The 15,119-nt window shown below is 45.2% G+C and overlaps 1 protein-coding gene across 1 annotated transcript; it reads right to left on the bottom strand.

The window, feature by feature from the left end:
- Positions 1-415: 415 nt before the first annotated feature.
- Positions 416-5,573, bottom strand: LOC122942514 (gastrula zinc finger protein XlCGF26.1-like; the record flags this gene model as incomplete). The annotated part of the gene is made up of 2 exons (XM_044300180.1): positions 416-2,452; positions 5,528-5,573. Coding segments are annotated over 2 exons (1,575 nt in total), but the record flags the coding sequence as incomplete, so codon positions are not given.
- Between the last annotated feature and the right edge of the window lie 9,546 nt (positions 5,574-15,119).

Below are 15,119 nucleotides of genomic sequence, written 5' to 3' on the forward strand. Positions count from 1 at the left end.
GGGATTCGAACCCGTGACCAGCCACATCCCAGGCGGTAGCCCTGCTTACTAGGCTACTGTCCTCTCTGGACATTCCTTCCTGAAGCCTATTATTTAACCTCAATCTTGCCAAGCCTTGCTCATCACCCTTGATTCTGCACACCTGGTACTTCCCTATATAAGTCCAGCCCCTTGTACTCCAGCTTGCTGATTATTGAGCTCCTGAGCCTTGATCAAGCTTCTCCTCATCTGTTGCTCTTGCTACTACTGGAAATCCACTGCTGACCAGGAATTGACTACCGACTACTCTTCTGCTTTGTCCCTACCTACTGAACTGCTACCACAGTTGCCATCCGGATTGTCTGACCACGCTTACTGCCGCCTGCCCTGACCCGCCGCCTGCCCTGACCCACCGCCTGCCTACCGACTACGCCTCTGCCAGACTTCCTGCATCTACTACCTGCCTGCGGTCCTTGCCACTTGGCTCCACTCCTACCTCCAGCCAGCTGTCCTCTGACTCAGGTGAGCCTGTAGGACTGTTACACAAAGAGAGCTCTGCTACTAAATTCTTCAGAAAATGGAAGACTTTTCTGACCACACATTTCATCCTCTCTGAAATCTCAGACATAGTCAAACCATTTCAGTATACCTCCTGGTACATTATCTCCTCTTTATAAAAGGTACTTTGGGACGCTCTTCAAACTTAACCTTCCCTTTCCCTCCCCTTTTTCTTTATCATACTATTATTATATTTTATAATATGCTGATTGCTGGAAACCCATTTTTATCAGTTGCTTCATGATATAGATGGACTATTTCAAACAATGTATAATTCCAGAAATCTTGTTATATTTCCCTCCCCTTTTTTAATTTCTGTCCCTGTTTTAAAAATGTAAAATGTTTCAATAAAAAGAATTAAAAAAAAAAACACATAAGGGAGGTCACTAAAGGGCTAAGCATGGAGATGGCTTCTCTCTGTGAGTTTTTTGATGTGCAACAAGATTTGATTTCTTATTAAAACGTTTTCCACATTCTGAGCATGAAAATGGCTTCTCCCCGGTGTGATTTCTCTGATGGAAAACAAGAGACGATTTATTCTTAAAACATTTCCCACATTCGGAACATGAAAATGGCCTCTCTTCTCTGTGAGTTTTTTGATGTGTAACAAGAGCCAATTTATGCTTAAAACATTTTCCACATTCTGAACATGAAAATGGCCTCTCTTCTCTGTGAGTTTTTTGATGTGTAACAAGATTTGATTTCTGCTTAAAACATTTTTCACATTCTGAGCATGAAAATGGCTTCTCCCCGGTGTGATTTCTCTGATGGAAAACAAGAGCTGATAGCTGCTTAAAACATTCACCGCATTCTGAACATGTATATGGCTTCTCTCCTGTGTGAATTCTCTGATGCGTAACAAGAGCTTGTTTATACTTAAAACATTTCCCACATTCTGAGCATAAAAATGGCTTCTCTCCTGTGTGATCTCTCTGATGGAAAACAAGAGCTGATAGCTCCTTAAAACATTTCCCACATTCTGAGCATGAAAATGGCTTCTCTCCTGTGTGAGCTCTCTGATGGAAAACAAGAGATGATGGCACCTTAAAACATTTCCCACATTCTAAGCATAAAAATGGCTTCTCTCCTGTGTGATTTCTCTGATGTACAACAAGAGACCATTTCTTCTTAAAACATTTCCCACATTCTGAGCATGAAAATGGATTCTCTCCTGTGTGAGTTCTCTGATGTACAACAAGATATGAATTATTGTTAAAACATTTCCCACATTCTGAGCATGAAAATGGCTTCTCTCCTGTGTGAGTTCTCTGATGTACAACAAGAGACGATTTATTCTTAAAACATTTCCCACATTCGGAACATGAAAATGGCCTCTCTTCTCTGTGAGTTTTTTTATGTGTAACAAGAGCCATTTTATGCTTAAAACATTTTCCACATTCTGAACATGAAAATGGCCTCTCTTCTCTGTGACTTTTTTGATGTGTAACAAGAGCTGATTTCTGGTTAAAACATTTCCCACATTCTGAACATGAAAATGGCTTTTCCCCGGTGTGAACTCTCTGATGTACAACAAGATATGATTTCTGAGTAAAACGCTTACTACATTCTGAGCATGAAAATGGCTTCTCTCCTCTGTGAATTCTCTGATGTTTAACAAGAGATGAATTAGTAGTATAACATTTTCCACATTCTGAACATGAAAATGTCTTCTCTGTTATATAAGCTGTTGGATGTTTAGCACCTCTGCTGTGACTTGTATTCTTTGTTACAGTCTGTGATGAATCAGAAGATCGGACCTGTTTAAAAGAATCAAATGATGCATTGTTGCTGTGATTGGATGAAGATATATCTTTGATATTGGCATGCTCTTCAAATGTATCTCGTGTGATACCACGATCATCTACTTCAAAATCCGAAGATACCAGATGTTTCTCTAAGTTCCTGGTACAGTCATCTGCCAAGAACAAAATACATTTTATTATTGATGAATAATATACCAAAATATTCCATTGAAATTTTATTACATTTCAGTATAAAAAAATCCACATAAAGGTATGGCACAAAATACAAGAATTAACTGACTAAAACAGTGGTGGCCAAAAAGATCACAATCTAATAGTAGACCGAGGGGCATAACTAGGCCAGGTTGGCCCCCACCTTGAGCAAATTCCCTGCAACCTCCACCCAATCAGTCATTTTAAATACATATAAATAAAACCTTATTTCCTAGCACTGGACAAGAGGTGCTGAATGTCCCCTTAGTTTCCCACACCATAGTTATCTACCCTAAGAGTCCCTTTCACAGTAGAATTCCCGTTTAGTGTCCTCGGGAGAATGCCCCCTTGATGTCTCCAAACAGTACTTATGCCCCCTTAGTGCCCCCACACAATAGTTATGCCCCTTAAAATAAAGCTTCTCCTTAGTGGCCCGACAACTATGCCCCCTTTGGGCACCTCCTGCAGTAGTACAGTCCCTTAGTGTACCCTTTACATCAGTGAGGTTCCTGTACTTTGAAAAAAGTTAAAAAGTAATACCGAGCACATCATGCTCTTCCCAGCAGCAGACGTGATGTGATGACATTATCTCTCCTGCTGAGCTGAGGAGAGCGCACAGGCCGGGGGATTATCTCAGGTCTGTGCGCTCTCCCTCTCATCCCAGCAGGTACAATGACATCACTGAATCACACCTGCTGCTGGGGAGAGTGCAGGCCGTGGAATGAGACCTGGGCTATAATGGATGACAGATACAGCAGCTGGACTCGGAGGGAGGAGAGTAGAATGGACAGTAGGAAGCACAGTCCTGTCACTCTCAAGTAAACAAACTGGAAGGCACGCTCCATAAAATCTTCCTTTTTTTCGTAGATTAATATTAAGTGCCTGCGATAAAGATATAAACACCATCCAATGATAATGAAGAATTCTATCACTACAGATGAACTATTTCTTGAAATTTATTTCAGGTGTAATTCTGATGAATCAATAAGAAGAGTCAATTAGGGAATGTTAAATAATATGTGGTCCAGTATTACTTGGTATTTAATGTAGAAGATTTATTATACTGCACACGGACACCGTTTATACTGATACAAAAGGGCAATGGAAGGTACCAACGGCCATCTGATCAATGATTGCTCATAAAATCTGTCAGATAATCTGTTGGTGTAAATGCACCTTTAGATATAAACAGCAGATCTTGATGGCTTGCTTGTCCAAATGCATTCAGCATGGCAGAACATTCCTCTGACAATCATTAACCCCTTAGTGACCAGCCTGTTTTGGGCCTTAGTGACCAAGCGTTTTTTCTTCCTTTTTTATTTGTTGCGGTCCAAGAGCTATAATTTTTAAATTTTTCATTCTATGGAGTTGTGTGTGGGCTTGATTTTTGCGGGACGACTTGTATTTTTTTATTGGTATTATTTTGGAGCAAATGGCGTTTTTTGATCGCTTGTTATTACGGTTTTTCCGTGGCAACTAAGAATAATTAGCAATTTATTTTTATTTTTATGGCGTTCACCGAAAGGGATAATTTATGTAATATTTATGAAATATGCGTCATTATGGACATGGAAATACCAAACATATGGAGGAGATTTTAATTTATTTTTTTGCATTTTTTTTTACTGAAAAGCGTATTTTCAATGAAAAAAAAAGCGTAATTTTTTAATGGGATTTTTTTTTACTTTTCTTTATCAATTTAATAGTCCCACAAGGGGACTATAACAGACAGCTTTTTGATAGATTTTAAAATGCAATGCATTATCCCTATAGTAAATTGTATTTTAATGTCATTGCTATTATGACATTGACCAGCAAGCTGCGCCAGAGAGGAGCAGCCTGCTGGAAATTACTCAAGTATAGTCTGGGGCCTACACAAGACCCCAGCCAGCCTTCACACACATCAGCATTTACGGGGTGCCGATGGGAGACAGAGGGAGTCCGCTCCCTCTGTCAGCACTTTACATGCGGCAGGCCCACGGCATGTAAAGTGTTAAACAGCCTGGATTGGCACTACTGCCAGTCCGGGCTGTTAGAGCAGGGCCGTGGCTCTCTTGTGAGAGCGGGGATCCGACTTCCCTCTGAACGGGGGACCCGTGCAGCGCTTAGACTGGGCAGCCGTAAAAAAACGGCGGCTTAGCCTAAGGCCCCTTAGTGACCACTGTAAAAAGGTGTATGGGTGGTCACTAAGGGGTTAATAACCCCATTGATAGCATGTCAAGGCATGTAGGTGAATTTATTTATGCACATGTAAGAAACACAGATTAATACAGATTTTTAAGAATTTTTAGGAAAATAATGTAAGCCATATATTGTATTGGTATCCTGTCCTCAGCAACTTCCTGGTAATTAGTGCCTATACTTGTCCTCTCAAAGCCAGTGAGTGAGTACTGTCTATCTGGACAACGGACCATTAGCATCAAAGGTACTGTAGTTGTCAATTATCTAAAGAATGGCTGACAATTGTCCAGTAGGTGGTACATGGCTAGGGGGAGGCAGGAAAATGCTGGAAAATCCCAACATTCCAGCTGCTTCTATCAGTCTTCAAGAGTTCACTGGAAATTGCTAGAAAACCATAAGGAACCACCAAAAAGATGTGTCCAAGCCGTATTCTAGACAATGCTAGGACTGGCTGTTAGGAAGGAAGAAGCGAAGAGGCAGAAGAGAGAAGGAGAAGAGAAAAGAAAAGTGCTACAGAAGAGGAAACCTGGAGGGGCCAGAGCAAAGACCGGGACTGGAGAGACATGAGAAGACCTCTGTATAGTATCTACACTGTACTGTAGAGGGATAGGAATTTGTGGTTTAGTTACCAAATGGTCTTGGGAGTAACTTTATTATTAGTAGTAATTATTAGTAATTGTTATTGTGTACAAGTCTCTCCGTATGTGATATTATTTTTGTTCCTTTATACTTTCATATATACTCATCAATAATAATATCATTATTCCCACATTGCACAATATATCTATTTTTATTTTATTTGTATAAGCAGAATCTTAGAGACCTCTCTGCTTTACTTAGTGGTCACTACTCACCTGGGCGGTTATCTGTAGGAATGTCCTCTGTACTCTGCTCATCACCCCTCACATCTGTCTCTGTAGGATTAATATTGTTCAGATCTTCACCCGGATTCACAAGCTGTGAAAGAAATATTGTAGAAGTCATCAGACGGTTGGAGAAGCCGTGTTGAAGGTTTTATATGACCTGAAAAGATCAGTAATTAGAATGATGACCAAAAATGACCGGACAGCAGGACTTATCTGACCCAAATATCTGCAGGTCTCCTGTATAAATCCAATCTGATTGCTTCAATTATTCCAACCAGTTTACAATGCAGGGAGAGCAGCCTTTATATTCCATCCCTAACATTACATTGTGTATATAACATTACATTGTGTGTGCACCTGTTGCCCTTTCTGGCCGCCCCAGGGCTGTGAAGCCGGTAAGCTAAAGTTCTCTCGGTCCGTGGCTTATTTACCTCCTCGGAATGGACATAATCATCTGCTCTGCTGCAGCCAATGACTGGATTCAGGGGTAAGATGTCCACAAGAGACACATCCCCACTAAACCCAGTCATTGGCTGCAGTAAAGCAGGTGACCATGCCTGTGCCGGCGAGGAAGCAAACAACATTTACTGGAAGATGGACACACAGGAGCTGGCACACATAACCGGAGCTAAGTGTAGCAGGTACGTATGAATCTTTCCATAGTAGAGGCTGCGGACACATGTAAGAAGTTACTTATTCCTGAACAAACCCTTTAATGCTGTCTTCCTGTTCTGTCTAGAAGGTTTTGGTATGTAAAGGAATCCCAGCGGACCAGAGTTTCTTCAATCAATATTCTTTATATTTATTCCATAAGTAGGTACAATAAAGGGCGCGTTTCGGCCTGTCCAGCCTTCATCAGCAAGCATAGTAGAAATGATACAAATCTCACATTTTTTTTTAAATCAAATCATTTTTATTGAAATTGAAATTTCTGTTTTCTTTTTTCCAAAAAAGACATTTTCAGGGTTCACAATCACAATATGACAAAATGAATAACAGAATAAAATTCCATCATGGCTCACAGCAACAAGCATAATAATTATTACCATAGCACAGCATACTCACACTTGAGTACATGAAATCGCAGAGAGTAAACATCCCCCAAAGTCTACCATATCCCTAAACAGGTCAACTTTCCCTTGACCAACAGGACATCTCCCCCCCCCCCCCCCTCTCGTCCCCCCCCCCCCCCCCTCTCGTCCCCCCCCCCCCCCCAACAAAGAAAAAGGAGTATTAAACCTTCAAACCCATTTTATAACATGAGATGAGTATGAGACAACCATACATTCCACAGTTTTTCAAACTTCTGAGGGCAGCCACGCTTTACAAACACACTCTTTTCCAAGATCAACATGTCATTCACCTTCCTTTCAAACTCTTCTATAGTTGGCGGACTCCCCTGGATCCACCTCTGCGCCACCAGTTTCCTAGCCACATAAAGCAGTCTTCCCACCGCCACCTTAACCAACTCACTCTCTCCAATCTCAGCTACATATCCCAGCACACACATCTTAGGATCTCTTTGCAATCTCAGCCCCATGTTCCGGTTAATCCTATTCATCACCCTTTCCCAATATCCACTTATAACCGAGCACGACCACAACATATGCACCAGATCCGCTCCTTCCACCATACATTTCGGACACCTATCATCAGTCCTGACCCCAATTTTCCGTAAAAACACTGGTGTCTTATACACTCTGTGAATGATAAAAAGTTGTGATAATTTTGCCTGCTCGCTGAGAGACACTCTGGGAACCGCCTCCAATATATCATCCCACTGATCCTTCGAAACTGCACCTAAGTCCCCTTCCCACTTCAACATCCTTGACCGGGGGAATCCCTCCAGAAAGCTATCCAATAACACCGTATATACCTGAGAAATCAGTCCTCTCTTCCCGCCCTTCGGAAGGGCTATACGACACCCTTTTCTCACCGTGACCTCATATGCATGCCGCAATTGCAGATACTGATAGAACCAATTCTTGGGGACATCAAACTCTTGTTGCAGACCCTGAAAAGATTTGAATACCGTGCCATCAAGTAATTGACCTATCCTCATGACTTCCCTAGACTCCCAGTTCCTAAGTCCCGACAGTGACATGAATTCTGGCAACAGACAGTTGTCCCATATTGGGGAAAGCTCCCCCACTCCTCCCACACCCCTAATTTGCTTCACCGTCGCCCACACTTTCTTCATAAGATCAATTACTAGGACCCTATCTTTCCCCCCATGCATGCCCGCCCCCTCCAAAATGCACATAAGGTCCCTACTACCCACCCAATGCTGTAATATCTTTCCCGTCACATCCACGGCCTGAAAGTCAATCCAGCCCTTAAAATGCTGACACTGAGCCGCCAGGAAATACAACCAAGCATTAGGTACAGCCAAACCGCCCTCCGTCTTAGGGTACTGCAGCGTCTCCAATTTAATCCTTGCTTGGCCATACTTCCAAATAAGATCTCTAAAAATGGAGTGTATTTTCCTAAACCTATCTCGCGGAATCCAGACAGGGGCATTATTAAGCACATAGAGTAACTGCGGCATCATTACCATTTTTAAAAGGTTCACTCTACCCACTACCGACAAAAAGAGCTTACACCAAATTCTCACCTTCAGCCTGAAAGCTACCAGCAGAGGGGTTAGATTAAGATCCTCAAAATCCATCAGTCTAGGCGTTATGTACAATCCTAAATATTTAAACTTAGTCACCCAAGGAATTCTATCATCCTCTCGCACCTCAGGCACACACTGTCCATCCACAGGCATCAAAGCAGATTTTTGCCAATTAATCCTAAGACCGGAGAAGCTCCCAAAGCTATCTATCAGTGACATGGCACCATCCAAGGATGACCCAGTATCGCCCAGAAAAAGCAAGGTATCATCGGCGTAAAGAGCCACCTTATTCTGGACATTACCGTATCTAAACCCCACAATATGAGGAGACAGGCATATCAAAGCAGCTAGTGGCTCAATGGCCAGAGCAAATAATAGGGGCGACAATGGGCATCCCTGTCTGGTGCCTCTTGCCAATTTAAAACTGTCCGACAACCCTCCATTTGCTCTAATACGGGCTCTGGGACAGGAATACAAAACCTGCACCCACCTCACAAACCGGTCCCCAAACCCCATAACTCTCAGAACACCCCACAGGTACGTCCACTCCACACTGTCGAATGCCTTAGCGGCATCTAAGGAAAGCAAGGCCCTATCCCCGCAGTTGTCAGCCGGGACATTCAGACCAGCATACAGCCTCCTGATGTTGATAGCCGTCGACTTCCCAGGCATAAAACCTGTCTGGTCAGGATGTACAATAGTCAGAATCACCCTGGACAACCTGTTCGCCAACACCTTAGCCAGGAGCTTCACATCAGCCGTAAGAAGCGAAATTGGTCTATACGATTCTGGAAATTTGGGATCTTTCCCAGGTTTGGGAAGTACTACAATTATAGCCTCCTGCATTGAGGGTGGAAGCGAACCAGTCTCCAGTGAGTATTCCAGCACCTTGAGTAATTCCGGGAGAAGCATCCCCTGCATTTTCTTATATACCTCCACAGGCAAACCATCTGCCCCCGGGGCCTTACCATTCGCCATCCCACCCAGTGCTGCTTCCAGTTCCTCCAGTGAAATCGGCTCCTCCAGTCTCTCTCTATCCTCCTCCGACAGAACCGGCAACTGTGCCCCCTCTAAAAAGGCGTTCAGCGCTTCCCCAGAACTAGGGACAGTAGATTCATACAGTGACACATAAAATCCCTTTAATACCTCCAAAATTCCCTTGGTATCCTGCCTACCGCACCCATTCCCATCCCTCAGTTCCTGTATACAGGAGGATCCCCGCTGGGCCTGAGAGACGACCGACAGCAAATGCCCTACCTTCTCACCCTCTTCGAAGGACCTTTGGCGGTAAAAACTACGCTTCCGCTCCGCTGCCTGAATTAAGTGACACCTCAACTGCTCCTGAGCCCCCGCCAGCGCCTCACTATTAACCAGGGAAGGCACCCTGCCAAACACTCGCTCAGCTTCTGCCGCTTGTAAATGTACCTTAACATCCGCCTCCCTAGACTTGGTTTTGTGCTTACAAATCTCTTTAATTAACACTCCCCTCAAGAATGCTTTCATAGCATCCCAAACCCCGTGAATTGAGGCCGTTCCTACATTTATTGCAAAGTATTCCTTAACCGCTTTAGAGACTTCAGATAGATCCTCCAATACATTCAGCCAGTGCGGATTGCACTTCCACAACCTCGGTCCCTGTCCAAGCTCCCCCAAACACAAATCAATCTGTACCAGAGAGTGGTCAGACAACGACCGGGGATGATAAACAACCCCCCGGACCAGAGGTAACATACGGTCATTAACAAGCGCCAAATCAATACGTGATAATGAATGATGCGTAGCAGACCGACACGAATATTCACGCCTATCGGGGTTGCGAACTCTCCACACATCCACCAAACCAACTTCAGCCATAATATTCCTCAAGGCCGCACTACCTGGCGATCCGCCCGCTCCTTCCACCCTACATCTATCCATCAAATCATCCGGCGTGCAATTAAAGTCCCCCACTAGTAGCCAAGGCAACCCAGGGAAGTCCGCCACAAACGACATAAACGCCCTCACCAAAGGAGAAGCAAACGGAGGTGGCACATAAACCGCCACTAATACCACCTGGACCCCATCAATCTTACACACAATACAGACAAACCTGCCCTCACCATCCACACATTGCTGCACATGTTCATACCTGATACTCTTATGCACTAAAACACTCACCCCCCTGGAATGCGAAGAGTGCGTCGCATGAACCACTTGGCCCACCCAATTCTTGCTCAGCCAATGTACAGTATCCCTAGTCAAGTGCGTTTCTTGCAAGCAAAGAACGGCTGGCTGTAAGCGCCCCAAATAGTGAAAAATACTCTGCCGTTTTTTCCCATCCGCCATACCTCTCACATTCCAGCACAACACTTTAATCCCCCGTGTCATGGTGAAACATACCAACATATCTGAGTCTCACTCCCCGCTCACACCCCATCCACTCACATACACCTCCCTTCATCATACTCCTATCGGTCTTTCTACTCCTACCCCAACCCCCCCCCAACCCCCCCCCCTCCCCATCCAATAACAGGTTACTGTACCCGGGGATCTCAGTCCCCCCTCCAACACCCACCCTCCCTAACACAGGGCATACAGAGAGCAACTCGCCCCCAAACCTATTATACTTATAACATATTACAACTCCTTTTCTTGAGTAGAGAATCCTCCCCACTACAGAGAAAAACATCTAACATTTCGAAACCGCCTACTCCCTCCTCAGGATCTACCATACGGTAGCATTGCATAACACACTTCATAACTGGTGCAACATCATAGCAACCTTAAAGTGCAAACACATGGTATTAATAAGCATAAGAACCATATCTCAGCTGTCTTCAAGTGTCCAGGGCCCCACTCCTCAATTGCCGCTCGTGGACGTCCAGCCACTGCGCCGCTTCCTCCGGATCCTCAAAAAATCTGGTGGATCCCAAAGCCACCACACGCAATTTAGCAGGGAACAGCATAGCATACTGGACTTGTAATCCTCTCAGCCTCCTCTTTACATCCATAAATCTACTTCTTCTCCGCTGCACCTCATTCGAGTAATCAGGAAATATGGACACTTTAGCTCCATTCAGGACCATCTCCACATTGTCCCTAGACTGCCGCAGGATAGTGTCCCGGTCCTTAAAGTGCAGAATCTTCGCCAACATCGGGCGGGGGGGCCTGCCGGGCGGCAGCGGCCGCATGGGCACCCTGTGCGCCCGTTCTACCGCATACAGGGAAGAAAGGCCTTTCTCATGAAATAGCTGATACAACCACTTTTCCACGAACTCCGTGGCATTGTCCCCCTCCGCCTTTTCTGGCATTCCCACAATCCGCAGGTTACTTCTTCTGGACCTGTTCTCCAGATCGTCCGTTTTGGCGTATAAAGCAGCTATGTCCTTAGCATTCATTTTCGCCGCCATTTGCAACGGCTGAACAGCATCTTCAATTGTGGACACCCTTTTCTCTAATTCAGAGGTACGCTCAGAAATCTTATGCAGGTCATGCCTAATTATAGACACATCTGATCTCAGGCTGCCAACTTGCACTGTGAGCACTTTCAGGGTACTGTTACAGCTAGCCACAGCAGCCATGATATCTTTCAGGGTGGGCTCCTCAGTAGCTGCAGCCTTAGGGCCTACTGTATTTTTCACTGCGCCTGCAGGAGTGAGCGGCGGCCAGTTCACCGCATCCAGGGCCTCACCATCAAGGGAACCGTCCTCCTGATCAGACGAGGTATGTATGTCCACCTCCTTTCCCTCAGCCCAATCGCCCACTCTGCCATCAGCACGAGCATACTTGCTCAGTTTCGCCGCCACACTCTGACTCATCGTCATCTGCGCCGGCTCCTCTCCTCCATCGGCGCCATCTTGGCCCGCATCCAGTCTGTCAGACCTCGGCGCTTTGCTTGACTTCCGCGGCATAACGGGGCACTCACAATCACCGCTGCACTCTCCGGTCTCTGTCTCTCCACCAGGGTACACCAGGAAAGCAATTAGCAGGGTGCTACCATATATTTACTCAGGATATCGGCAGGAGCTGTGCGCGGTGCGTCCTACTCCATGCGCTCTCAGGCCACGCCCCCCACAAATCTCACATTTATAATGATTACCCACACACACGTGGGATGACGTCAGACGCCCAGGTCAGGCGGCCGTAGCCACTTGTCAATCACAAATAGTAGGCGTATACCTCAGCCTACATAACACATAATAGAAATACAAATCTATGAAAAGAGACTCCTATATGGTAAGGTATTTCATAGTAGAATAATTAAATTGCCAAATATTAACAAATGAATGAAGTAATAGAAACTGAAAGCTAAATAACGATACCGCAACAATCTCAAGTGTCATCTTGATTGCGCCGTCGAAAGGGAAATTAATAAACATTAATACATCATATACATCAAATAAGATCCAACTACGTGATATCATAATCCCTATTCAATCCCCTGGGTTGCAAAGTACCCAGGGTATGGATCCAATAGACTTCCCTACGGAGTAGCCGTTTCTTTAAATCTCCACCTCTCCTAGGTCTTGTGACCTGCTCCAATATTTGGAATCTCAATTGAGAGACTGAGTGACCTGCACTATGAAAATAAGCTGGTATAGGTAATAATAAATTCTTAGTCCTAATAGTGGACTTAAGTTTACATATGCTATCCTTCACTCCTTCACTATCTGCATAGTCTCTCATCTCTCCTCATCCCTAAACCCTGCCCTGGGCCACCCACGAACACCATCCGCCCTATCATGACCTTTGATAGAGCTGCCGGTGACATTAAACGCATCCTTCAGAAGAACTGGGGTATCCTTCAACTAGACCCAGACTTGAGAGAGGTGGTGGACTACCCACACATCACCTACCGCCGAGGACGTAGCCTCCGCGACACACTGGTGAAGTGAATTTACCCCTCCCAATCCATCAGGCTCAACCTGTCTTAGAGCCGACGTTAAGGGATGCTACAGATGTAGTGGATGCATTGCCTGTCCCTATCTAAAATCAGGGAAAACCTTTAGCAGTGCGGTCACAGGCAGGGAGTACAACATACACCATTTTATCAATTGCAGAACCCGCGGCGTTATTTACCTCCTGTCATGTGAGTGTGGCAGGGGGTACGTAGGAAAAACCATCTGCGAGCTGCGTAGACGTATCGGTGAACACCTTAGCGACATAGCTAAAGATACCCCTGTCGCCAATCATGTCCACAGTCAGCATAACGGGAGAGCCCGTATCTCCATGATGGGCATTGACCGCATCTTACCCCCAAAACGTGGAGGAGATTGGGACCATGCCATATTGCAGCGTGAATTACGTTGGATCTACTACCTGAAGACAATGGCCTCCTTTTGGCATTAATGAGCAGCTTAATTTTAGCTGCTATATTTCATTTAATGTAACACTTCCTTTCCTATACTGTGTATCTCCATATCCTCGGTGCGCCGGCTATACCCCTCCTATAGCCAGTGTTCTGGAACCTGCCTCTAATAGTTTGGCTAACTTATGTAATGATTTGTTTATTTGGGATCCCTGTAACTATGGGCCCCCCCTGCAATCATGTAGTTCTGCATCAACCATGCGTTCACATCTTTGCCCTGTACACAGTATCGCCCCCTGCTTATATCGCTCCCACTCTGGGACCTGGGCGGTGGGCGTTGCCCTCTGGGTTGGCGCGCCCCGTGACCAGCCCTGGTCATGTGATCCTCTCACTTGTTGTGTGGCGTCATCCGCTGGCGCCGCACATCACGAGCCGCGTCTTCCTGGAGCGCACGCCGGCCTCCCTGCGTTCCACCGGACATGTGACTACCTCCTATCTGAGTCACATGTCCGGAAGTGGGTTGTTACAGGGTAATCGGCGCTACTTGGAGTACTCATAAAAGACACACGTACGGTGAGTACACTCTGCTGACAGCAGATTATCCTGAGGCTTCTTCTCTGTCCATTATAGATGGTACCCACAGGTGCACCTATATATATTGTGTGATAGAAGTTTGTTGGCATGGTCATGTCCTGTGTTTACTAGCCTGACTGGCTATATATACACATCTGTTTGAAATTGTGGACGTTGAGCCATACAACAACACCCCCCCCCCCCCTTTTTCTTCTATCACCTCATTTTGTTTTGGTCGCACAGGCCCCATCCATAGTCCTGTGACAACCAAATCTTTCTCCCCTGATGATTTTCTTTCACGAATTGAAACGTGACACGTAGGGAGCAAAACATTTTTCTTTCTCTTTTTTTAGGGTTTATTAGGGTTTCTGCCCCCACAGGGTCAGGTATCCGGACGGGGACGCTCCTTGCGGGGCAAGTTCCTCGTGTAGATAGGTAGGGCTTACTAGCCCCTGTCCCATCCTTAGGGCTGTCTAGGGTCAACTCACCCTGTCACCCACCTATGTGAAGGGGCACACCTGCCTATCTTCCTCCAGTATGGCTACTAACTACTACGGGTCAGTCTCCATCCTCATTAACCGCTGAGAGAACCTTTCATCTACAATTGGGTGAGAACGTTCCGTTTTCTTTTATACCATCTTTTGCCATACTATGCATATATGTTCAGTCAATGCCTTAGGGCTGTCTTCTATGTTGTTTGTTACAGAGGCTCATCCTCTAGTGTCCATCTATTTTAGATACTACCTTATTAAAAGTTAAGTTTTACCCCTCTGTCCACCAGGGGATCAGTACATTTGATAGTCTCTCCAACATATACAAGGCCACATGGACATTTAATTAGATAAATGACATTGGAGGATTCGCATGTAAAGAAGCCCTGTATCTTAAAGGATTTCCCCGTATATGGATGATGGAAGGAATCGCCCCTAATGATGTGGGAACACTGGGCACAATGTAGACAAGGGTAAGTTCCATTTGTGGGGGTCGTCAGTAGAGTTTGTCACATACTCTTTTTAAGGGGGCCAATATCCGCCCTTGCCAGGTGGTCACGATAATTCTTCAAGCGCCTATTACATATTAATGGTGTACTGTTAAACTCCAAT

The sequence above is a fragment of the Bufo gargarizans genome, chromosome 6 (genome assembly GCF_014858855.1).
Source record: "Bufo gargarizans isolate SCDJY-AF-19 chromosome 6, ASM1485885v1, whole genome shotgun sequence".
Taxonomy (NCBI): domain Eukaryota; kingdom Metazoa; phylum Chordata; class Amphibia; order Anura; family Bufonidae; genus Bufo; species Bufo gargarizans.